The sequence below is a fragment of the Echeneis naucrates genome, chromosome 21 (genome assembly GCF_900963305.1).
Source record: "Echeneis naucrates chromosome 21, fEcheNa1.1, whole genome shotgun sequence".
In the NCBI taxonomy this organism is placed as follows: domain Eukaryota; kingdom Metazoa; phylum Chordata; class Actinopteri; order Carangiformes; family Echeneidae; genus Echeneis; species Echeneis naucrates.
Genome location: NC_042531.1, coordinates 16,165,561 through 16,190,267, shown reverse-complemented (window position 1 = coordinate 16,190,267; position 24,707 = coordinate 16,165,561). Strand labels below are relative to the sequence as shown.

At 40.8% G+C, this 24,707-nt stretch overlaps 2 protein-coding genes across 2 annotated transcripts; both read left to right on the top strand.

Annotated features, from left to right (window-relative positions):
• The first annotated feature begins 4,726 nt into the window (after nt 1-4,726).
• umps (uridine monophosphate synthetase) lies at nt 4,727-10,665 on the top strand. Its single transcript, XM_029530056.1, has 10 exons — nt 4,727-4,949; nt 5,484-5,637; nt 6,142-6,266; nt 6,402-6,589; nt 6,732-6,817; nt 6,947-7,107; nt 7,192-7,309; nt 7,424-7,599; nt 8,040-8,154; nt 9,057-10,665. The coding sequence occupies exons 1-10, from the start codon at nt 4,800-4,802 to the stop codon at nt 9,233-9,235; spliced, it is 1,452 nt and encodes a 483-aa protein (XP_029385916.1). The 5' UTR covers nt 4,727-4,799; the 3' UTR covers nt 9,236-10,665.
• A 9,529-nt stretch (nt 10,666-20,194) lies between these two features.
• Nucleotides 20,195-22,295, top strand: cryba2b (crystallin, beta A2b). The gene is made up of 4 exons (XM_029530969.1): nt 20,195-20,352; nt 21,219-21,360; nt 21,597-21,739; nt 22,067-22,295. Exons 1-4 carry the CDS (start codon nt 20,195-20,197, stop codon nt 22,212-22,214), a joined length of 591 nt encoding a protein of 196 aa, XP_029386829.1. The 3' UTR covers nt 22,215-22,295.
• Nucleotides 22,296-24,707: the final 2,412 nt, after the last annotated feature.

Here is a 24,707-nt window from a genome sequence, read left to right as displayed (position 1 = left end):
CTAGCTGAATGATACCAATGGGTTTGCTATACTGTATATGCTTTTGCTGGTGTTACTTTTTAAAAAAGGTCTCGGGAGAACTAGACTCATTATTTCTGTATGCATACATAAGCGCATGTTTCTGGACACAGTATACTTCATTGGTTGTGAATAAATAAGACAGATAAAACACCAAGTCCAACTCTACTCTGAAGTGTCACACAGTGATTCGCACTGTAGCCCCAGTCTAGAGGCAACAAAGGTGTGGACGAGTTTCTCAGCATCTTGTAAGAGCATGGGACAAAGTCTGGCTACATCCCTGAAATCACTACAATGTAAATCCCTACAGTTTATTTAAAGGTGAAGCCAGACATTGTGTGTGTCCAAGAATCACGACACAAACCTAACTTAGATTTTCTCTTGTGTAGGTATGAGGAAATTAGGCAGGATAGGAAGGATGGAAGAGGTGGAGGATGAGTCGCATTTGTTAAGCAAGGAATTCTTAGCAGGATGCTTGTTATAGGAAAAGAGTTGGAGTATGTGGTGGTGGAAGTGTGGATGGAAAAAAAAGAAATTGGTGTGTGTGAATTATTATAATCCTGGTAAGAGCGTGGGGTTCATTAAACCTGAAGAAACAGACAAAGAGTATCAAGTATTATGTGGTGTGGGGACACCCACAATACGTTGTGGGGAAGTGAGAAAACTGAGGCTAATGGGAAGGTCATAGAAGAGTTCTAGCAAGACAAGAATTGATGTGAATTCGGGAACGGAATCTGCAATAGATCTTGCTCTGGTTTCAAATAATATTGCCCACATATGCGATTGGAAAGTGTACCAGGATGGGACTATAGGCAGTGACCATTATTAATTATCATTAATGTGAGATCAACATTAATGCCACTATGTCTGAAGTAGACAGAGGTGGAAAATGTGTATTTGTGAAGTTTTAGGAAGAGAGTGATGTATATCTAAGACAGATAAATGGTGATACAAGATACACAGATGCTTTGGATATCCAAATTAAAAATGGTTTCAGAGCAGCTCTACTTAAGTCACAGTCCAAAGGGAAAATAACAAGGAAGGCAGTACCGTGGTGGGATGACAAATGTAAAGAAGCAGTAAAAAAGGAAGGACGGAAGCAAAAAGAACATATTGGAGGAAATCTTATCACTTAATTGGGAATATAACCCCAGTAGGTGAGATATGGGGGATGATAAGTAAGATGGGAGGGGACAGATGGGAATGGACATATCCAGTGTTAGCAAATGGAAATGAAGTAGCAGTAAGTAATAAAAACAAAGTTGAGCTATTGGCTAGCACTTTTGTTAAGGTGCATAACTCTAAGAATTTGTCTGAGGAGGAAAGAATGGGTAGGAACAAAACAAAAGTTGAGATGCTGGATCTTTCATTGGGGGGCCTTACGAATTTTAACTGTTTGTCGGTCACACATAGACACATACACGCTAGCTCTCTTTTTCTTTTTCTTTGCAAATTTGACTGAGCTTGACTCTTGGTCTTGGTGCTGCAAGACAGAGGTGTAATGTGGCGTTGACATTTGTGTGGCCTTCCATACATACCGTAGGGAGCAGAATAATGGCTGCTATTATGGCTGAATCTGCCTGTATACTGTATTTGGGCCATCTTCTCTTTGTTATTTGACCTCTCAGAGTCTTCATCTTGAGCCAACTTGAGACACATAGTGTCTTGCTGCTGCAGCTTGAGGTCCAACAGTGTATCAGAACTTCTCTGAACCTCTTTCTTTCACAATCTGATCTTTCATGGCAGCGTGTCTTGGATATTTTATACTCATCATCAGCCATCCTCCTCTTACGGCTTGAGGTGATCCAACTCTGGGATTGGGTGCTTTTGGTGAGACGTGTCTTGGTTGAGTCTGCACATCTTTAGTCATTTGAAAAACACAAAGTTAACTGGCTTAAACTAAAACTTCAATCTGACAGCATCTAAATTCTTAAAATGTCTCTAAACTAATGTCTCTATCTACTAACGTAGATGAGCATACCTGTGCTTACTGTCGTCAAAGGCAGACTTTATATTTTTGGACTGATGAGATGTTTTCTTTACATCCTCATCTTCATCATCAACCTTTCTTTTCGTCCCTGACCTATCTGAATGTGTCGTCTGGTGTTGGTTGATGCGTTTGAGCCATATGGGGCCAGCAGTGCTGCAGTGGGGCTGCCACAGTGATGGACACACAGCTTTACCTGTTGGGTTATTGTTGAGGAAGGCCTCCATCATTTTAAAGCAAGACCTAACACCGCAAGACAATAAATCCTTTCATGAGCGTTTCATGTTTTAATGTCAACATGGCCTGTTGTTGAGCACAAATGAAACATTTTAAATATTTCATCAGATCCTGGCATCAACTTACTGGTAGCTAAGAGGGTACATGCTGTCGATATGAGGCATACATACAAATGGATGATCCAACACCTGTTGGGGTGTAATCCACTTAGCAGCGTTGGGATGGAGCATTCCTTTCAGCATATCCACAAACATCAATACATCAGCCATTTCTGCAGCTTTATCTGCATATCAGTCTTGATGAGGCGGTGCTAAAGCATGAACATACAACAATAGACTGAGGTTTTCCTCAGGACCGACGGTAATTTCTCTGAGCTGGAGAAATAAGAGCTCAAAGTGTATGTAGAAAAAGATGAAAAAGAACACCTACAGTCTCCAGAGAGGTCAGCTTTTACCTTCTGCTGTCCTGGGACTGAATCTTACTGTCCTTGTATACCTGTTCTTGTGTCTAATAGTACATTTGTTAGCAATGACATTCTGAGCACATCAGACTTGGACGAACACGAACGCAGTGCATAAAAATGAAAATAAGAAAGAAGTACATATTGAGTGGGTGCCTTCAGTTTCCAAAGAGAAGAGGCACATTGATGGCTTCGTTGGAAAAAGCGGGTGGTGCTATATCCATGTGTGAGCAGGTGATCGGGCAGCTGACCCTGCGTCTCCACTATGTATCTGTATGCATCTGTAAATACAACACATAAAGTAAGGGTTGGGAGCTTTTGATTAACTCTTTATGGATTCTTTTCTATCCTATTTTCAGGCACCTTAAATATTATCAGATATAGAAATAAAAAAAATAAATAAAACGATTTTAAAAAAATAGTTGATATGGTGCTTACTACATCATATGAGGAATTGCCAGGATAGAGCAGAGTGCCAATGTACAGAGCAGCAGCGATGCAGCCCAGAGACCACATATCTATGGCCTCTGCAAATGGGAGCCCCAAAAGAATCTCTGGATATCTGAGCGAGGACAAGAGCCCAGAAACATACAGTTATGAGAGCTATTGCCAATATTTTGACTGACTATTTCTCATTTAGAAACACAATGAATTCTACTGGCATAACACCTTCATAAAGACCTTGCCAATTAGTGTTAATGGACAGTGGGACAAGAGATCAGCTATGATTGCAGTTGCTCACCGGTATGGACGGCTCTGAATGTATGAGCACACCTTGGCATTTGAAACCTCCCATGCCAGGCCAAAGTCAATCACTTTGACTCTGTACGGCTGCTGTTTAATAACACATTAGGTCTCGCCTGCTGTATGATTGGTCTGTTCCTGCACAGAAAAAGGGGTCAAAAGAAGCTTTCTTTCATTAAATCGTAGAGGCTTTTGTCCAGGAGTTTAAACTCAAGGCAAATGCACCCATTACTGTTGAAAACCTGGTTCCATAGAAATATGTTTCATTTGTCTGCATTCAGTTATTTCAGTTTCTCAAGTATAGCCACCTGTGGAGGTACGACTGGTCAGATTCTAAATGACCTTGGCAGCTAAGAACACAGCTAAATAAACCAAAATCCAAAGGATTTCCATACAGCACAAGTCTAACTTTGATCATCACGTAGAGCTTATGTACCTCTGATTTGCCTGCTCAGCTTGGTCTTTACTTTAACATAACTTACATAACATACTTACCGATCACAGAATTTGATGTTAGAGGAAAATTCAAGAGTGTGTTGTCTAAAAAATTTCTAACATAGAAAGATGAAAATGAAAAGTCAATCCAAAATCAAAATATGAATCGCTGGCTGTGTTGGAATGTGTCTTCACTGTCTGATGTGTTTTGCACACACTGACTCTGGAGCTTGTTATTGTGCCTTGAAGTTGGTCAGTTCCACATTCTGCTCTATGACATCATTTGCCTTTCATGAAACATTCTGAACAAAGATAAACTGTGGAATAAAGATCAACATGATACATATGACATAAAATATGTGCACTCATAAAACAAAAATGGAAACACTTTGATGAAATCTATTACAAACTGGTACGTACATACTGTGCATATGCTTACAGCAGGGACATACGGTGTATGCATCCAAGTCAATAAATGTTATTATTAACAACATTGGTTTGACACATATGGTACAGCTTTGACAGCTCTCCCAGCAACAGCATAGCAACACAGTTGATTGTGGATGCTGCTTACAGTATTTTTATTTTTCTTGGGTGGGTTTAGGGGGGATAAGACTTTTTGAGGGGGGCTTAAGCCCCCCCATTCCCCCCTTCTGCCGTCAGGGAACAGGATTGAGAAGAATTTAAATAATAAATATAATTATCTCCAGTGGGTGGCAGTAATGAGACTGACGGGATGTCAGCTACCTTAAAACCTCAAAGAAGAAAAAAGTGGGCGGGGTGAAGCGCTGCCCAGGATGGCGTCACACATTACGACGGCGGGGGAACGCCCCCCATGCTGAACGTCGTTAAACGGAAGGGACGTGTAGACTGTGAAGCGTGTCAGAGCCGCCGTCTGAAACTCGAACTTACGAGAGAATGGACGATACGAACTTGGACAGTATAATCTTGAAACTCCACGATGCGGACGCGGTGAAGTTTGGGGAATACAAACTGAAGAGCGGGATAATGACACCCATTTATATCGACCTAAGGGTTCTCGTGTCACACCCTGCCCTCATGAATCAGGTAAACACGTGTTTCCGTCTCTCGGCCTGACATCTCTTTAATTATAACCTTGAATAACATGGCCTACACTGCTGAACGGCCCGCTGCGACATTAAGCGATCAATGGCCATGGGCAGTGTTAAGATGTCGGCTCTCTGACTGACCGTTTGACTTTTCTTGTCCACGGTATCAAGTTGGTGAAATCAACATGGCGACATATGAGGGAAAACTAGTAAAGCAGTATAGCTGGTATAAATACCCTGGTACAACGCTGATAAAGGGCCCCTCGACAGCCACAGTGGTCTGAAAATATCTATGAAACAGATCTAAATGTAATGGTACTGTTGGTATAGTGACAATAAAGTCCATGCGTTCAGTGTCCAGCCAACAGCAAAACTTCTGAAGTTAATGGCGACAACAACAAAAGCAAAACAAGTCCCGAAAAGGCGGGAAAAGGGCCTTCCTGCATTAAGGTCATAGTCACTTTTGAGCTTTGTCTCCTACAGCTGGTTTAAAACATGGTTTGCACCCGATGTTTCGTTTGTTTATCTCCAGGTGGCAAGTCTGATGTACCAGCGAGTGCAAGAAGAGGGTCTACAGTTTGACTCGGTTTGTGGGGTCCCATACACAGCCCTGCCTCTGGCCACAATTATCTGCTCCAGGCATGAACTCCCAATGCTCATCCGGCGAAAGGAGGCTAAGGATTATGGTAGGTGGGAAAGCCTGTCTTATTTTATGGCGTTTATAACAATTCTGAGTTTGCATTCTTTGGTACAGCCCTGCAAAGTATAAGAATGTATTTGTTTGGATTGAAAGCAGATAAGGGTTGCTTTGTTGTGCAACACTCTATCTTTTGCTTGTGCATATCTTTGTGCTTTAAGAAGCTGCAGTTGCGCTGCACTGTGTGGATTGAAATATCCATTTATGGGACAACCTACCAGTGATAGCATATCATGTGTTTTCTGTCACTCTGATACATTAGAGTGAAGATGAATGAGAAGGTGAACAAATGACTGATTAACTTCAGAGTCCTCAGTGGCTGCAACATGTGCATTGTTGGCATATAACAAAGTTGGGGAAACTGGCTAAATATAAAACTTTCACCCATAGACAGTTGGGTTTTTCACTTGCCACCAAAACAAGCTGTCAATATAAATATATATAAATTCGTCTTAAAATTTGGGACTGATTACCATCTTCTCCTGACTGCTAGGAACTAAGCGTGTGGTGGAGGGGTTGATTCGTGAGGGGGATTTATGTCTGATTATTGAGGACACTGTGACCACTGGCAGCAGCATCCTGGAGACTGCTGAAGTTCTCTACAAAGAGGGACTAAAGGTTCAGTATCAGTCTACGGTGTTGATGACAATGTTACAGTGATCCTCTATTAAAGGGCAGCGGCACAGAAGATTCCTGTCAAAAATAAGTCATCCTAGAGGTTGTAACATCTTTTTTCATGAAATTTTTATTAAGGTTACAGATGCCATTGTACTAATGGACAGAGAACAAGGAGGCTTGCCAATGTTGGCTTCACAGGGAATCAAGCTCCATCCCATAATTTCCATGTTCAAGCTGCTCAATGTGCTGCAGGCCGCTGAACGCATCGATGCCCAAACTGCTCAGAAAGTCCGCAAGTTCATCAAAGAGACCAACACCTTCAGGTAGAGCGGTATAGCTTTTCAATTACAGCAAATACAATGCAAAGCAAAGTTGTGTGTGTGTGTTTTTTTTTTTTTTTTTTTTTTTTTTTAATGCACCAAAATCCCCCAAACTAACCTCACCACCCGAACTCACCTCCTTAAGGGTCAAAGAGAATTCCACTGAGCCTCCTGTCGCAAAGAAGCCATGTCTGGTGAAGCTGAGCTATGCAGAAAGAGCAGGTCTTCCAAGTAGGTTGTGTTCCACTCCACATGTATTCGACAAAATGTGTTCGCAAAGCCGTATTAAACTTTAACCCAAATTTTGCATCAAAGTTTAAATTTAAACATTTAATCTGCTCTTCCTACTACTGTTTGCAGATGTCCACCCATTGGCATCAAAACTTCTCAAGATCATGGAAGACAAGAAATCTAATCTCTGTGTGTCTGCTGATGTGACCAACTGTGAGGAGCTTCTCCAGTTGGCAGACTCTGTAGGTCCTAAGATCTGCATGCTCAAGACACATGTGGACATCCTCAAGGTATGATTGGATTCATTCCGTACATTAGAAAGAGAACCCTGTCAAAGACAATTGAACTGATCTTTCTGTCATATCTGCTAACAGGACTACACAGAGGGCTTCAGCCAGAAACTACAGGTATTAGCTGAGAAGCACGACTTCCTCATCTTTGAAGATCGCAAGTTTGCCGACATTGGGAACACAGTCAAGCAGCAGTATGAAGGTATAAAAAAGATATAGTGTCCTTTACTTAAGTTAATTCTAAAATGTTATCAAACAAATATTTTAAGGCCTATATCTTGTTGACATTTAAAGTATCCACATATCTGTTCCCCAGGCGGCTTGTACCAGATCTCCTCTTGGGCCGACATAGTGAATGCTCATGTGGTGCCAGGGCCTGGAGTGGTGAAGGGTCTGAGTTCTGTAGGAAAGGCCCTGGGTCGAGGATGTTTGCTCATTGCAGAGATGAGCTCTCAGGGGTCATTGGCCACTGGCAATTATAGACAGGCAGCGGTACGAACATCTCCTCAGGCTTGTCACTCTAAAGCTTTTCCACACGAAGAGTGGTATTTTATCTCCCCAACACAAATATTTTATCTGTGATACCACACCTGAAAATATATACAACAGGACTATTTACCTTCACCTGGCATGCACATGCTGGAGTAAACAGGCAGCAGGTTGTGTGTGCTGTAGTAGGTTAGTTCCAGAAAATATTGCAATTGAGAGCTGAGCTTTTTTTGCTTGTTTTTTTATCTGAAATTGACAAAAATTCACAAAAGTCACAGTAACACAGCACAAAACTCCGGGGTGTTGTACATATAAGCTGTAATAGTAGCAAAACTGATACATTCTAAAACAAAAAGTACTGGTTTGGATGTAGCCAAGATTTTCTCAAATGCCATTTTCACAAATTTAGCTCTTATTGTTACTTCTGTTTCTTGTCCTTGCAGGTAAAAATGGCAGAGGAGGACTCAGACTTTGTGTTTGGCTTTATCTGTGGTTCTGCATTCAGCATGAGGCCAGAATTCATCCACATGACCCCAGGCGTGCAGTTGGAAGCTGGAGGTAAACCCAAGGCATTTTCATCCCAATTTCATCACGCTTGCCTAAACTATTGCATTATTAAAGGAATAGTCTACAATACACATACATGTGGATTCAAAACTTTTATATTGATTTGTGGTGTTCAAGAGTTGAATTGAATTGATTTGAATTGATGAAATGCAGCTAGGTAAGAATGTTGAGTCATTTGAAATATAATATAGTGATGCACTTTTCAAATTGATTTGTATAAACATTTTCACTGTAATGGGCGTATCGACTTAGAAACCGTCATCCGTGTCATCTCTGCCTGATGGAGTATCGGTTTCGTTATACACAAAAAACACAGGCTGCCTAATGCCTCATGGTTTCCTCACACTATCTACTAGGACCTGAAGTGTGCTTCATGTGCGTTATTGCAGTAACTGCCTATTAGGCTTTGAGCATTTCAAAACACTTGTCAATTGCAATTTAGACTTTGAACTTAAAGGGTCTTTTAGATGTTAGTATGCGTGTTGTGTAGGAGACTACAATCTATATCTTTTGCTACATGAAAGTGTTATCTTTCACACAAGGACACTAGTGTTCAAAAATCGAAACTTTAACCCCAATGGCATTTTGTCAATGCTGAAGGTGAAAAAGTAAACGTATATAAAAGTATTTATAGCTGTCAAATTCAACATGCCGACGTGAATATTTTTGGGCCTTTCTGCACATTTTGATCACACTAAATCAAAACAATTGACAGAGCCAACAAAGGCTTTCCAGATTTTGTCCTCTGCTTTAATTGTGGCTCATCTTCAACACATGATGGTGCTGTGGTGCTGTAAAGAACACCAGGCTCTCGTTTCTGTGGACTGACATTTCCCAAGCTTCTATACTCCGCCTCACTCATGTGTCCCATATGTGTGCGTCTCTCTTTACAGGTGATGTGTTGGGCCAGCAGTACACAACCCCAGAGGAAGTTATCTACAACAAAGGCTCTGATGTCATCATTGTTGGCCGCGGTGTTTTGGAGGCTGCCGACAGGCTGAAAGCTGCCGAGTTGTACCGAAGGTCTGGCTGGGATGCATACACAAAACGGCTGAGCCCAAATAGTAATTAAGAGCTCAGGAGTGACTTCTGCATCATGTGTAATTTCAAATAATATTTCGATAATAAGTTCTGAAGAGGAAGTCTGCACTTAATAGAATTATATCTACATGTGCGTCACATTGCCAAATCAAACAACACCTGCACCTGCCGAACTATGTAGTTTTCAAACACTTGCAAAGGAAACCAGAAAAGACTGGGTTAGCAGACACTTTATGGTTGGATTTTCTGTCTGTCTGAATTTTGTTTTATGACCGAGCTGCTCTGAATGTGTGACTGAAACTTTAGATTCCCTCCTACTTATGGGCTGCACAATTTGACATCTCCTCCTCTCAGGTACTTCTCACTAGCTCTGAAATGTTTTGGTTTGATAGGTAACAAAGGGGTACCTACAACAACAATTTTTATCCAAATCAGTTTTTCTAAGTCCATGTTTTTCCTTGGTTTTTTCAGAAATAGTAACCAAATTTGAAGTCATTCCACTGACAAAGACCATCACTAGCAGCTGACGCAAGGTTGCCGCTAACCCACAAAATTGTGTGGGTGTGGTTAATCCTGTAATTTTTTTTTTTTGTAAGTATATAATTTATATGTTGCACATCCCTCTTCACAAGATTACAGGCATACTAGTGACAGTCTATTTAAATACTCCAAAAATATAGCTTAATGAGGCAACAGTATGATCAAGTATAATGTCGAACAACAGCTGGCTAATGGGCGACGGGATTTAAAATACTAGTTTAATCTTTTTTATTCGAAATTGCCAAGTCTTTTATTTAATTTAAAGGTCAAGTTCAAATTCTGGCTTTTGGTTTATGTGGGTTATTACAGTGTCATGAGATGGTTCCGATTTCAATCTTTCTCATCGCATCTTGTACCCATTCTTATGATTAATGTTTCTTTGGAAATTGCTGACCCAGATTAATCATAACTGTCACACTTAAATTCGATGTCGTTCATGTTGGCAATATTATCCTAGATGTTGCAATAATTCTTTGAAAAAGACATTAATTAAATTATAGTGTGGTCAATGAGTGCACAGAATAAGTTGAGTATACACTGTTGGCTTACTCTTTCCAAAGACTTGATAAACAACTTTTTTTTTTATATAAACAGTGTTGAACTGCACTCAGTTTGACATCTCCCTTAAAAGTAGGCATGTGATTTTGTGAACAAACATGGATCTGTAGCTGTTTTCCAGCTAATTTGCAGTGGAATGACTTCACGGCAGTATATTCCTCCTTGATTCAATGTGTAAATATGAAATGTCTTCATATTGTCTTGAGTTTCTCTCCATGCAGTTTTCTATGCGGAAATGCAGGGTCTATGAGTAAATCTAGCAGTGGAAAAGCATGTGAACCTTTTGGGGTTTCCTCACATTATATGTATGAAATGTACCTATGATGTGATTGGCTTTAAATAAAATAAAAGTGCAGTCAAGAAACCAAACTGGACTACGACTGGATATACTCAGGTCCTGTGGGTTCGCAAAAGTCAGTCCCAAAGAGTTGAGTGCACAGTCAGACAAGCTTTATAAATGCCTATGATGTAGTTCGTAGGGTAAAAAAATACACTAATAACCCACAAAATGAGCATAAATCCACTACAGAATGACTCCAGCCAAACAAAATCCACCTTTTAGAGTAACCTGATCAGAGACCAGATCTTCGTCCGGCAGACAAAAAATTTTCTTGGAATATGGCTGAAAGGAGACAGATAGTCCAAACCTTACTGCTGAGCATTGTGCAGGTCTGAGCAGCAGTGTCCAAAAGAGCCAAAGGGGATTCACTTAGTTGTTTTTTTTTTTTGTTTTTTTTTCTGTCACTGCAGTAATTTTTTAAATGGTTGTGCTTAACATGGACACAGAAGACTAGAATTGGCCAATTAAGGCAGCAAACTTGTCCCTTCCAAAGAATTGACAACCTTCCACTCACCAGATACAGTTAATATAACCTAATACTCTTGTTATGAGACATTAAATATCATGGGAAGTTATGGTAGACCTATTATAAATAGTTTTTTCTTTTAAATCTTTTAATTCAGCATTGATAATCCTATAAAGAATATTTAAAGATGTAAATATATAGGCTGACTTTTGGACAAACTATAAAACTATGAGTGATGTGTCAGGAAATGTGAGAAGGTGCACATTTCTGTGTATCCAAAAGATTTTTAATGCAGTGCAATGTAGACTAAACTACACTTAAGATCCTTTCAAGTGTTTATCACTAAATGCGATGTATAAAACTAGGTAAAATGTCAAAAAAAGACATAATAAATATAGTAATCTACAAAAAATTCCCTACATGAATGAATTCATCTTTGCAAGCATATAAGTAGTTTCTGTTTTAAATTTCAAATGAATGAGGTTAAATTTTCTGTTCAATTTTGCAAACATCCTCTCTGCTCTTTTGTAGTTCATCAGAGGCGAGGCTCTCCGTCATGCCTCGAAAACTGGCTCCTACACTTCCCATAATGCAACTCAATACCTGGGCTATACCTCCTTCCCTGTAACGTGCTTCCTTATTTTCCGTTGATCTAATTTAGAAGAAACCTGAGACATAATTGACTTGTTCGTGCTATTATGATAATAAAGCTTATTCTCATTGTCATGACAGCATCATATATTCATCCAGACTCGACAAAGTTTCTCCAAAGCTGTTTTCTCCGTAAGAGCAGTACACATCACTGCTGAACAGAGCTTTTTCAAATTGGATGAATGGCCCTTAAATTTCAATTTTGCTACCAAAGGCAGCTCATCCCCGGACCATAATGACCGGCAACAATTCACTTCTGCCATTTATTTCTAACACCCGATTTATATAAGCTCACCCAATTATTAAATCCTCAAATAACCCACAATCCCTACGATATATGGAATTCCTAAAATAAACCGATCAACTCTTGAATCCTGATCCCGTAATTTCCCTTTTAGGTCAAATATGTATGCCGTAGTATGTATAAAGTGGACTGGATGGACCCTGGCTTTTCCCTGCGGGAGCAGATCGAGCCATAGATCTTCTCCCTCCACAGAATTTGCGGGGGAGCGTTCAGCGTTTGTTTCTTCCAAAAGTTGCTGGGCGAAGTGAGTCATCCTGCAGCTGGAAGTCATTTGCAAGGTATATGATATGGAAATGATGCCCGAGCCGGCGCTGAATAGGACAGCTAAGTCAGGTCGACAGGTAACGACGTTACAATGAGCCTTTATACAGGCACAAAGGTCAGCCTCGTTGCCTGGCACAGAGGGAGAGGGAGGAAGGGAGGAGGAGGGAGGGGGCGCTTTGGATGGAGGAGAGGGGCTGGTAAGAATAATTCAAATCCCGTGTTTGTGTGTGTTTGCGTGTGTGTGTGCGCGCGCGCGCGCGCGCCGCCTCCCCAACACGCACACGCACCCTTCCCCCTTTATGTCAATATTGGATCAGAGCAACCCACCGTGCGACAGGTGTCTGCGCGCCTGGAGGATCCTCTCTGCCGTTTTCATTCAGGAGGGGGGGAAGAGGGAGGGAGAGAAGCGGTGTAGAGGTATAAAAGGTGTATACCTGTCACCGCCAGCACACATTCTCTGCGCGTAAAAGATGGGCCAAACCTGACCAAGGTTGTGCACGTTGACCTTTATTTCTCTCCCTCTTCCAAAGGTAAGATAAATGCTCTCATCTCATCTTTTTTTGAAACTTTGCCTCCTCTTGTTTTACCTAACCTTTCCCATTCTCCCCGCAGAAGGTTGTGCGACGGCAGGGGAGCCAGCTGTTACGCACTCGGCACGTCTCTCCTCGGACCTCCGTGATTCTTTTCACCCTTTGTGACTTTTTCATGTCCGTATTTGCTTCACGTTGAGCCTCACGTACAATACCTGAAGATGAAGTTTTGTTCGTTCGGCTCGCGTTATGCAGGTACGGGTTGGCAACTGGAAAAAGCACAAAGTTGGGTTTTGGTCGGGGAAGAAGATCATTATTGTCAGCAATGTCAAACCTAAATTCACACTAATGACTGTTTTGATTTTTAGTGAAAAGCGCCACATAGGCAAGGCCAGATGTTTCTGCAGATGGGCACAAGTGAGACTAATGCTTAGAATGAAAAACAAAATGTGAACTCAAATCTCCAGGGACATATTTGTAAGCAATGAATTTAGAATATAGACTCTGCAACATCAACATAGCTAGTTAGAGACTGCAGCACTGGGTGTGGAGAATATCTCAGTCAGCAGGTGAATGTATTTGCATACAGGTGGTATCAGGAAAGGCACCAGACAAAGCAAAGGCAGCCCTGGACCAACATGTTGCTTTACTTGTGGAGTCATAATCATGAACTGAAACAGTCAAAACCTCACAGGCAAATTTAGAGTTGGACTCATTTGTGTAGATTCTTCTGCTCATGCTGATCAGAGTAAGAAAACCTGAAAAGGCTTTGCAGCAGGTGATGTCATCAAGGCTGGACGATCCAACTCCAGTCCAACGTGTATTTTCTCATTATTACTGAAAAGGCAAAACCCTTTGAGCGAAAGTCTGACTGTTGCAGTCAGGGGAACGCTCACTGATAGTTCAGGAAAGTGTTCTAAATCTATTCTAGTCGTCGTGTCCCTCCTTAAGTGCCTGTTTGAATTGACCCTCATATCTTATGTGCTGAAAAGGTTGACATTTACAATCATAGGGATGATAATCACAGAGTCTCCCTGTGGAGCTTTGTTTGTATGATCATTACCCCGTTGACACATTCATGATGACAGCATGTATTTTCCACTGGGGGCCTATTCATTACTGTCCATCTCCTACGTCATGAACTGAGGCTGCAGGCAAGCAGCAGGGAGCAGAGAGATGGGCTTAATGGGAGGTTATGTTAATCATTAACTAAACATGAACCACACACAGCAGACATCTGATATGGGCCATCTGTCATTTGGATGCCATAATGTAGTGTTAAGCCATTAGTCCTTGCCCCTTTACCATTCATTATTTTTCACTTCATGTTTTTTTTTTTTTTTTTTTTAATCATCCAGGTCACAATAAATTGATTTCAAGTTCTAATTTCAACCTAATAGATCCAAAAACAAGTGAGACAACACAGTTTGCACCCAGCAGGCAGAAATATGGCAATGATACCCAATGTTCCAAAACACAGTAAATGCATCATATCCCTGAACAAAATTGTTTTGTTTAAATTATTTTAATAACAATTATAGAAAAAACCTAACATAAATAGTCACCAGAGGCTAGGTCAAATGCCCCTTCCTATAAAGTCACTAGAAGCCTTACCTACATATTCAACATCAGTGGCATGAGAGTCAAACACAACTCAGCTTTCTCTGCCTGAGAATTACTGGCCTTATCATCATTTTGGCCAACAATCCAACATGACATTTAATCCAAAAACATGCATTTTGAATATGTCGTCAAACAGAATGTCAGAATCCATTGAGTGCATGATGCACAAGATTGAATTTGCAATACAGATATATTTATTTCTAAGATTCCATTTCTGCTTTTTCTCCTCCACGCAGATTTTTCCCTTCACATTCCCATCATAAAAAAAGATACACATCTCCCACAGGTACCATCAAGACACATTATGAAAAAGCCAGAGGCAAATAGGAGAGCCTATTTGCTTCTGCTTGAAGCTCTTGTCAATATTTGTTTAAAGCCAGGGAAGGGATAACTCACACTCCTCAGTATCCTGGTTACCATGCCCCAATTCAAAACGACTGTCCCAACTGGTCCTGCTGCTGCTACACCCTTCATACCAGCCGCAGGAGCAGCATAAGATGAAAAGTCATTTGTTCTGGACTTAACATGGAGCCATGTGCTTGTTCTCTGTATCAACTTGGTCCCAGTGCAGCAAACTCTTTGAAGCATTGAACTGTATTTCAGACACCACAGAAGAATGTAATGGGGATTTAGTTTTCCATCTATATGTGACGTCACTGTACAATCTCGCTAGTTTATTATGTTGGTCCTCTAAATACCTGATAACATACTGATTTTAAGGCCACTGGAGCCTAAAAATAACCTTAACAGGTTAAATCCAGGAACTCTGCCATGATGTACAATCATAGATTTGTTTAAACCAGTCTTCACTGGAAACTAACTCGCATTGCAAACATACCAATTTCATTGTATGAAACATTGGTCAGTTCGATATAAACTGAGGAAACAAATGATATTAAAGCAGAGAACAGTAAACTATGGAATCTGGGAAGAAAATATAATATGCATATATACATATATATTTTACCTCTGAAACGCTTAAAATATATTTTTGTCTTAATCGTCTCATTCTGTTTAAGCATACTCTTTCTGTGGTATCCTCTAGTGCCTTTGTTGAAAGAGTTTTTCACTCACAAACTGAATGACAAAGTATATTGTCTGTGTAAGATAACTGTTCAAATCTGGTACAAATCCACTGATTGTGTGCTATTTAAGTAAAATAAGAATCCCTCCATCTGCCCCAGCTGTGACCCTGTGAGGTCCACAGGTACACGCTGTATCAGCACCATTAGGACCGTTGTTTGTATCTGTACAGAGGGTGCATGATTACATTTGCTGTGCCTGTCAAACCGTTTGGTGTAAATGGTGGTGCAAGTGTTTCCCAGAGGGGGTGTGTGTGTGTGTGTGTGTGCTGCCTGTGGGCTGTGTGCTGTTTCCTCTGACAGTTACTGATAATAAAGAGTCATGCAAATGCCCAAGGCCTGCTCCTGCTCCTGGTTGGCTACTCTGTCCCTTTGTGAGGATGTCCTATCAGTCTTATGTTGTGCTTCTAAGCACTCAAAAGTACCTTTTAGAAAATAATTCAAAACACTCCCTGCAAACTGCAGCACAAGTGTCTGTGGATACATGTGCAGAAAATGTCATAATCTACATTCACTCTCTTTGTTTCCTGAAGGTATATTTAGCTGCTTGTGTGTCAGCGTAGAGATCAGCGAGGGCAAACGGAGGTCGTACAAGCAGATGTCCTGCTCACATCATCCTTACCTGGATTAGTCACCATGGCAACCTTCCACCTGAAGGAGGGCATTTATTCAGTGCAATCTGTATGGCTTTGTGTATGTTTGTTAGCATGCACATATACAAACAGTCTAAGGTGTGTGTTTGCTTGTAAACACGTTTGTGTGGAAATGTATGCAGGTGCGTCCACTGACTATTCAACCAGCTCACACTGACCCAGAACACAAGACCTCCCTCAGAAGGTAGCACTTCGTTTTATTTATGAGATCGCTGATCTTTCTCTGCAAATCAGATAAACATTTATATTATCAACACATCCCAACTCAACAAATCTCCAACAGCTGGAAAAAATATAGACGTTATCTCACGAAAGAAAAGGCACATTGCATCTTTTCATGATTATATCAAAATCAGTTGCAAAACATTGTATTGCAATATGAAGCCATATTTCAGAAGGATCTAATAGTTAGTAAATGGACAGCAAAAGCTGTTTCCCAAGAATTTCTGGAGTATGAGACAAAAACATGAAACATGTAAATGATTGAATCATAGAACAGGATGCAAAGGTTTGGCGGAGGAAAACAAAAGACAGACGGAGTCAGGGCTCTGCACATCAGAACCTCACCGGGACCAGTAGAAACTGTGAAGTCCGCTTACTTTTGCTATATTAAGCTTTTTATTGTGTTTGAAATGAAGAAAAAGCCATAATGGGACAGTTTGCAAGACTCAACTTAATGTCCTGTAACCATTCATGACCATGCAGCACAATAATCACATCATGCCATCTGAGCCATTAGAAAGTCGTCATCCCTATTAGTTTTCATGAATCTGCCTGATGGGACATGCTGGCAGATCTGGGTCCTGCTTCAAACATGAAGGTAAAAGATGAGAGTGAGATCTATGATGGATTAGGGTGAACCCTAACTCTGTCCTCATGTTAGCTGCTTTAGCAGCTGTTAGCTCTTTCACAACTTCACATTCAACATTCATATTTACTTCAGCTTTACACTTTCCTTGAAATGCTGTATTACTATTTTCTGATTCATGTACAGAGGTAGAGGGTGAGATTGTTGCTGTCTTTGTAGTTTTTACAGTTTATACTAAATTTGGAGAAGAAAAAAACAGAGGTGTCATGTGACCAGTGAGAACAAATGAATATATATATATATATATATATATATATATACATACAGGAAGATAAGGATTCAAAGTACAACTGTACTAGCTTTGTACAGGACTACACTATCCCGGACTGATGCAAATCCCTGTATTTAACAGGGAAATAAGGCCTGCAGTCTCTCTCTTTCTGTGTGTGTGTGTGTGTGTGTGTGTACATGAGCTTCCAGATCTGCTATAGCCAGATGAAAGTCCTTCTTCATGCAACCATTCACAAAGACACACACATGTGGAAGAACATGAACACATTACACACATGCTCAACACACAACATCTGTGTGTAGGCTACACAAGCCTGTTGTTTCACCTGCTCATCACCTGCTCTGGGGTTAAGCAGAGTGGCACACACACACAGACACACACATGTTAAGAGAAAGACAATGAAAAGGTTAGCAGAGGACAATAAGAGAGCTGTTCAGACAAGTCAACAGCCCACACATGCCCTCAGGTGGAACAACCCCCCCCCCACAGGAAAACACACACCAACATACACACACACACACACAAACTTTCAGTAGGTATCATGGCTGATGTTAAAGTTAAATCTCTTATACAGTTGCAGTCAAGGGTTTGGACACATTTTCCAGTTCACTTCAAGGTTCAAGTGTATCTATACTATACTATAATATAATATACGACTACTCTATGTAACACTAATGCGCAGGAAAAGACCAGGCCTGTTTCACAGTACGTGTGTTCTGCCAGCCTGCAGTACCTGGAGTGTAATATACATCCTTGCCACTAGATGTCACCAATGATGAAGGAAAATCAAAAATCATCACTGGCTGTGGTTATAACAGTAATTTTATTGAAGAATATCAAAACATGTGAGATAATATGAGATGTGACCCTAACCCTAACCCGAACATAACAAACACAACAACTCTAACATAGCAAATGTCACTTTCAAATCATTACTAGTTTAATAGCCTTCAGTCAGCAATGGAGATACAGTATAATAATATTTCCTGATGTTAATCATATAGTTTTTTCTACAAATGAAAAGTTGTGATCACAAAAGCAAATGAACAATAATAATAACGAAATAGTTAGTGAAGAAGTGACTGACATGTCACATCATTTACTGCCCCAGTTTGCCAGCAACGGGATTCAAACTGCAGTATTAGAGCCCACTGAGACTTCCATCTGTACAGAATATTGTGTTTTAAATTGAACTTGGGATGTCATAAAAGCTAAAATGTTCATACAGGGCCTATGATGTGTTACACGGCATATCTACATGCACATGTAGATATGAAAATGTATTCCAAGAGACCTGTTACCCCCTTACCAATTCCTTGTAAAAAAAAATGTTTTATTCCTTCTGCTTCTCCCAATAAATTACATTTATTTATTTATTTATTTTTTGCATTCAAATATTTCTGCTATCCTGCCAGAGATATGATGATGCTGGGAGTATGTATGGGAGCTAGAGATCTGGCTTGTATACCATCTTTCTAAATAGATCTCTAAATAGATCCTCATCATAAAGTGTAATCCTTACTTTTTTCTTTTTCTTTTTTTTTTTTTTACCATAGTTGCTCCTTTTTTCCAGATCAACCTTTGGAAACGGATATAAGAATTCCCTTCAGATGACATGTAGTAATTACCACTGTGTGGGAAACCTTGGGCCCTTTTCCCATCTCCAGTTTTGGATCCAGTTTACCTACACCAGAGGGAGAGAGAGAAGGGATCAGCTCCCAGAATGTGTCTATTATCCTACCACACCAATCAAACTGTTGTGTCAGTGTGTTGCCATTGTATAGTCCTCAGTCAGTTTACCACTGAGTACGGCTGCCATATTGATGACTAAGTCAGTTTGGGGCTCTGAGGACAATGGCGCTGTGGAGCCTCCACAAAGCGCGAGGCTAATGCTCCCCTTTCAGCGAGGCCGTTCAGCTGCTGAGTGTGCAAGGATGCTGGGCAAATGGAGTGGCGGAGGTCCAGGGGGCCCAGCCCTATAAAAACGCAGGCGAGGGTCTCTTCCCCGACATTGATTATACTGGATCTGTCCCACCTCAGTACTGTCTGTAAGTATACCAACACACTACCTCAGACTCAGCTGAGAAACTGCAGTCAGGAGACAGCTCTGTGTACTGGGGTGGAGCCTGACAGCCGCCAAGATGGTTGGTAGATAGTCTATGGATGCACTTTAAATGAGGACTGATTTGCTAAGAGAAGGAACATGGATGCCACCTCATACTTGTGCTTTTAGGGTGGTTTACACCTCAGCTGACATTTCTACAGGGAAAACCGGTCAAGACAGCGCCTTAGCGGTGTGCTTGAGTTTTACCCTCAACATTATAACATTGTATTATTTTAAAATGTACTCAGTTTTAGAAATGAAAATTCTGAGGTTGCCCTAACCCTCTGATTATATTGCTTCAAGTGGTCAGCATTGCTCACAGGTTTTTTATGCTATATGTGGTTTGCTGTTGTGGAAATTGATTTCTGCAGAGCTGCTTTATTTCAGTCACAGGGTCCAGTTTGCAGGCCAGTTGTTCTTGATCCAATTGTTCCAAGATTTTAACTTCTAGTGACCACTCTAAACAGAGACCTTAACAGAAATGGCCTTCCATAGTGGAAGTGCAATAATACTCTTCATGGAAATGCACTAATGTAGCCCATAAATCTTGTTTACTTGTTCTTTTCTTTCAAAGTAAAATGCAAAGATTGTTGGCGTAAGATCATCAGAACACTAGAATCAGTTTGGTGGGTCAGAGGTTAGTGAAGGGACGCAGGAAGAGTGGGCTCTTAAATGATTTATTACATCCATCTTTCGTCATTTGTCCACCTAATATATATTTTTCACAAACTTCTACACTCTTCAGTGAGTAACCCCTAAGGGAGGAACAGCAACCATGAACACTCAACAGATGGAGCAGATGGGCCAGTTCAAGATCACAGTCTGGGAGGAGGAGAACTTCCAGGGAAAGCGTTGTGAGTTCATGCTGGAGTGCCAGAACATCATGGAGAGAGGCTTCAACAAGATTCGCTCCATCAAGGTTGAGAATGGACCGTAAGTAGATGATGTTCGTGCTTCTTTAGTTCTCCTGCTGCTCCCTCTTATTTATTTTATGCCGCTGGCCTCTGTCTTTCATCCCCATCTATCAATTAATCTTCATCTCTTGACCTCTGGATTTTTCATGTTGCTTGTGCAGATCTGTGTCAGAACTTACTCATAACCTTATACATGTAAAATTATTTTAAAGGGGAATGCCTGATATCATACATCGTATGAGTAACATTGAGAGTTAGTTGAAATTTTCCAGTGATGGCTTTTGGTCCTCATACGTGTTATCAAACAACACGGTGCTGCTTAAAAAAAGAAGGTGAATAGCAAAGAGCTATTCAACAACACCTAATATAATCGCATCATTTATCTTGAAAACCTCATTTTAATCTGCTTGACAATATATAATGAAAGCACACATGCCTCAAATACCAACTCCAATCAACAAATAGAAAAGGCTAAACAGCAAAAGCCATAAATTACAGCCTACAGCATTATTTTGTTGCCAGTTGGCATGCATCATTTGCATGTGTATGTGCATGCATCCAAGTATGACCCTTTTTGATATGAGCTGGCTGTGTGCAGCTGCTGGCTGAGAGCCAGAGTGTCTGACTGACTGAAGATCAGATAAAAAGGTCTGGGTGCAGCAGCAACAGCGGCAGCAGCAGCAGCAGTATCTAATGTTTACTTTGTGCTCCAGGGACAATAGAAGCTGCATGCTGGTTTTACAGGAGGCCATTCTGTGGGTGTTGGGCTTTACTGTTCTGCTGAAAATGAGAATTTTAGTCCCGTTCCACTGAAGATGCTTTTTTATGTGCGCTTCTTTCAGTAAACTTGATTTAAACATTTTTCTCCTCACCTCTGTCCTCCAGTTGGGTGGGCTATGAGTACCCAGAGTTCCAGGGACAGCAGTTTATCCTGGAGAAGGGAGACTACCCTCGCTATGAGGCCTGGAGTGGAAACAGCAGCTACAGAACTGAGCACATGCTTTCCTTCAGACCCATCAAGTGCGCTGTAAGGTCATCTTCTTCTCTCTTCTTATTTATTGCTCTGCCTCAATAAGACTCCCCTTCCTGAACCCTACCCCTTCAGATGACCCAAGTACGGTTCACCACATTTAATCACTGCTTTAGCAATGCCCCCATCTCACAAACCTTCCATCTAATTACATCTAAATGTGGATATCAGTTACCACACCAATACCTGCCCCAGTGTTGTCATATCATTGCAGCTTTTCTCTCTCTCCACAGAGCCACAGTGACAGCAAGGTGACCATGTACGAGTGTGAAGACTTCCAGGGCCGTAAGTTTGAGATTTGCGACGACTACCCCTCCCTCCAGGCCATGGGTTGGTGCAGCAAGGAGGTGCCCTCTATCAAAGTCAACTCAGGAGCGTAAGTTAACCTCAACCTTGTATAATATTCTGCATCTGTCTCCCAGCCCTCAGTCTGAACTTAACTTTTACTACAACACATGAATAATTTTAGTCATTTTAGTCACAGACTGCTGTGAAATAGTTTGATGCAGCAAAAATTAGAGGTCAGCCAGCATATTGGAACAGATCACTCTATACTTTTAAGGTGTAATGTGGAAGAAAAGAATTATACACAACAGTAAGTGTAGACAAATTGAACCTTCACCAACAATTTGATTACTTACTGAAGTCATCACTCACATTACCTCTGTAATGACTAATTCCCACCCTCCTCCTCTCTCTGCAGCTGGGTGGCCTACCAGTTCCCTGGTTACCGTGGCTACCAGTACATCCTGGAGAGAGACAGACACCAAGGCGAGTACAGAAACTACAATGAATACAGCACCCAGGCTCACACCAACCAGGTGCAGTCCATTCGTCGGATCCAGCACTAAGCCCTCTGCCTGCCCGATCCGACCAGAAAAAAAAAAAAAAAAACTCTCCCTAAACCCCTTTCTCATCTTGAACCCTGGACAGACCGCTGTCACAGAAAAGTAGATGGACAAACTCTTTCTATCGCTCTGTGGCTCTGCATGTATGGATCTCTAAGTACCCACTACTTCTCTTATGCTAAAACATGTCCTTGAAATAGGAAATAAAAGCTTTTCTTCAAAACTAGAGACTGTCGGACTTCCTTTTTCCTTTTCCTATTTTTTAATTACATTATTTTTATCTATCCATTTCAATAAATAAAAACCAAATGTCGGGAAAACTGGCTGCAGTTGAACGGTCGATCAATGTGTAGTCTTGGTTATGATGGTAAGTCATGCATTAGACGTAGCACTTCAAAGTTAGACCCTATATTCTTTTTTTAGCCCTGTGAATCAGAAACAGGCTTTGCTGTGTATTCATTGGAAATATCCAGCCCTTCAGTGAACACACATGGAAAGATTTTATTCTGTCAGGCTTCAGGATGTGTAATGTTCTTCTTGACAGTTTGTATTGATATCTCCAATAAACAAGAGCACACAATCACATTTGTTTCTATTATTTGTTCTCCAACTGTTACTGGGCAGAATTCACCTGAAAAGCTGTCCAATAGAGTGAATATATATAAAAAGCTGCAGGTGATCTTTAGAAGTTGACAAGTCAGCAAAATGCAAGCAACATCCATTCAAAGTAAAGCTCTCTTGCTCTCGTCTGGTTTGTCTCTCACATTTAGCAAACAATATAGACCAAACTGGAGACAGGGGTGGAATCATTTTAATGTAAATTAAGGATGGAGAGCCACTCCAACTGCTCTGTGTCGTTCCATTATTCCCAGAGCCTTAAAGAGGCCAGCGGAGGTCATATGGGAGGCAAAATATCACCCACATAATGTTCTTAGGTACGGCTGTATATATTCACTGTCCACGGTGCTGAACCCTGCCGGAATAACTGGCCTGTCAGACAAACCACATTAGAGGCAAATGACCTCAAAGACAAACATGCTAGATGCTGTGCTATTATCACATTACTTCCTTTTGTCACTGGCCTGTGAAAAACATTTCCAACTTTCCATGAGTGACTACACAGAGGCCCGTTTTTACATTTGTCAAAACTTTCAATTATCGTCTTTAAAACTTTCTTTGTCGTCTAAATAAAATTCAACAATTTCTTCTTTTTAAGAATGATGATAGAGTTAACAATAATAATGACATTAGGCAGAGCACTGATTGGTTCATCCCAAATGGAAGCCATTGATCCTAACTGTTAGGAACCAAACAATGGAAGACACAGAGTTCAAACAGTAAAGTACAATAATCACGTGAGATTTCAGTTGCGCCAACCTGACATTATAGAAGGGATTGTACCAACAGCACTTCGGATGAAAGTCTATACCTCAGCATTTGTTTTGTTTTTTCCAATGTGATAGCATTATATTTATCTTTCAGCCGCATGCTGGCATCCTGGAGTGTGTTTACCTCCACACACTCCTCCTGTCAGTCCAGGACATAGGATTCCGTGTTACACACCCACAAGCCAGTACTGGCTCACAGTCCCACACCCAAAAAAGCAGGATCTTTTAATAAATGTGTAACTATGCACACACACCTTTCTCAAATATATGTTCGTCTGCAGACTGATTAAAGAGGCTGCACTCAGTCCTGAGGAGTAAAACTTGAACGGTGTGGTGAGGTGCGAGCTGGGGAACTTTGACAACACAAGTCATATCTCCAAGGTAGGTTTAAGATCCTATAGTTCACCACTGCTATGAATATAACGATAATTACATCAATAAGTATTGATTTGACTTGAATGCTTAATCTTATCAAAATTTATAAAAATTTATCTTGAATTTATAAATGAGTTCACCCTAACCCTAACCCTAACCCATCTGCACGAAAGACTCTTTAGTGGCGATTTAGGTTTATAGATATGTGCAAGACTGTCATGTCTTCAGGTGGCAAAAGGCAAAAGTTGAAGTATTTCTTTATGGAAATTAACTAAATTTATGCTCTTCTGAAACCATTCGTTTCTCCATTCTTTCTGACTGAAGCTCGCCGACTCCAGATTTATCTGCCTCTCAGTTAGTGGATACAGTCTAGCTTTCGAGGCTTGTTTTAAGTTGCCTGCGACTTTTACTTGGACACAGGCAGCTAAAGCAAGTCTGGGACGCCAGAGACACACCTACAAGACTTGCCCTGAGGATGTGTTGCCATGTGGGGAGTAGAAAAACCAGCTATTTGTCCAGGAAGAAGGAACTTCCACGGGAAATTTAATTCATAATCTGCATTTAACTATTACACAACATTTTGTCCTTTTTAACTGAGAACAAAAATCTAACAACCAAATTGTCTTCATAGTCTCATGCAACTTGCTTTTAGATTTATGTGAAATAGTAAATATATATAGCACTGAAATGGACAAGCACATCCAATGTATAGATTTAAGCTCATCTCAGCCTC

Excerpts from the sequence above, each read along its gene's own strand:
- umps (XM_029530056.1), top strand. The coding sequence starts at position 4,800 with ATGGACGATACGAACTTGGACAGTATAATCTTGAAACTCCACGATGCG. Across the intron at positions 7,108-7,191 it reads CACATGTGGACATCCTCAAG|GACTACACAGAGGGCTTCAG; the intron begins GTATGATTGGAT and ends ATCTGCTAACAG. Across the intron at positions 7,310-7,423 it reads AGTCAAGCAGCAGTATGAAG|GCGGCTTGTACCAGATCTCC; the intron begins GTATAAAAAAGA and ends TCTGTTCCCCAG.
- cryba2b (XM_029530969.1), top strand. The coding sequence starts at position 20,195 with ATGAACACTCAACAGATGGAGCAGATGGGCCAGTTCAAGATCACAGTC. Across the intron at positions 20,353-21,218 it reads ATCAAGGTTGAGAATGGACC|TTGGGTGGGCTATGAGTACC; the intron begins GTAAGTAGATGA and ends TCTGTCCTCCAG. Across the intron at positions 21,361-21,596 it reads TCAGACCCATCAAGTGCGCT|AGCCACAGTGACAGCAAGGT; the intron begins GTAAGGTCATCT and ends CTCTCTCCACAG.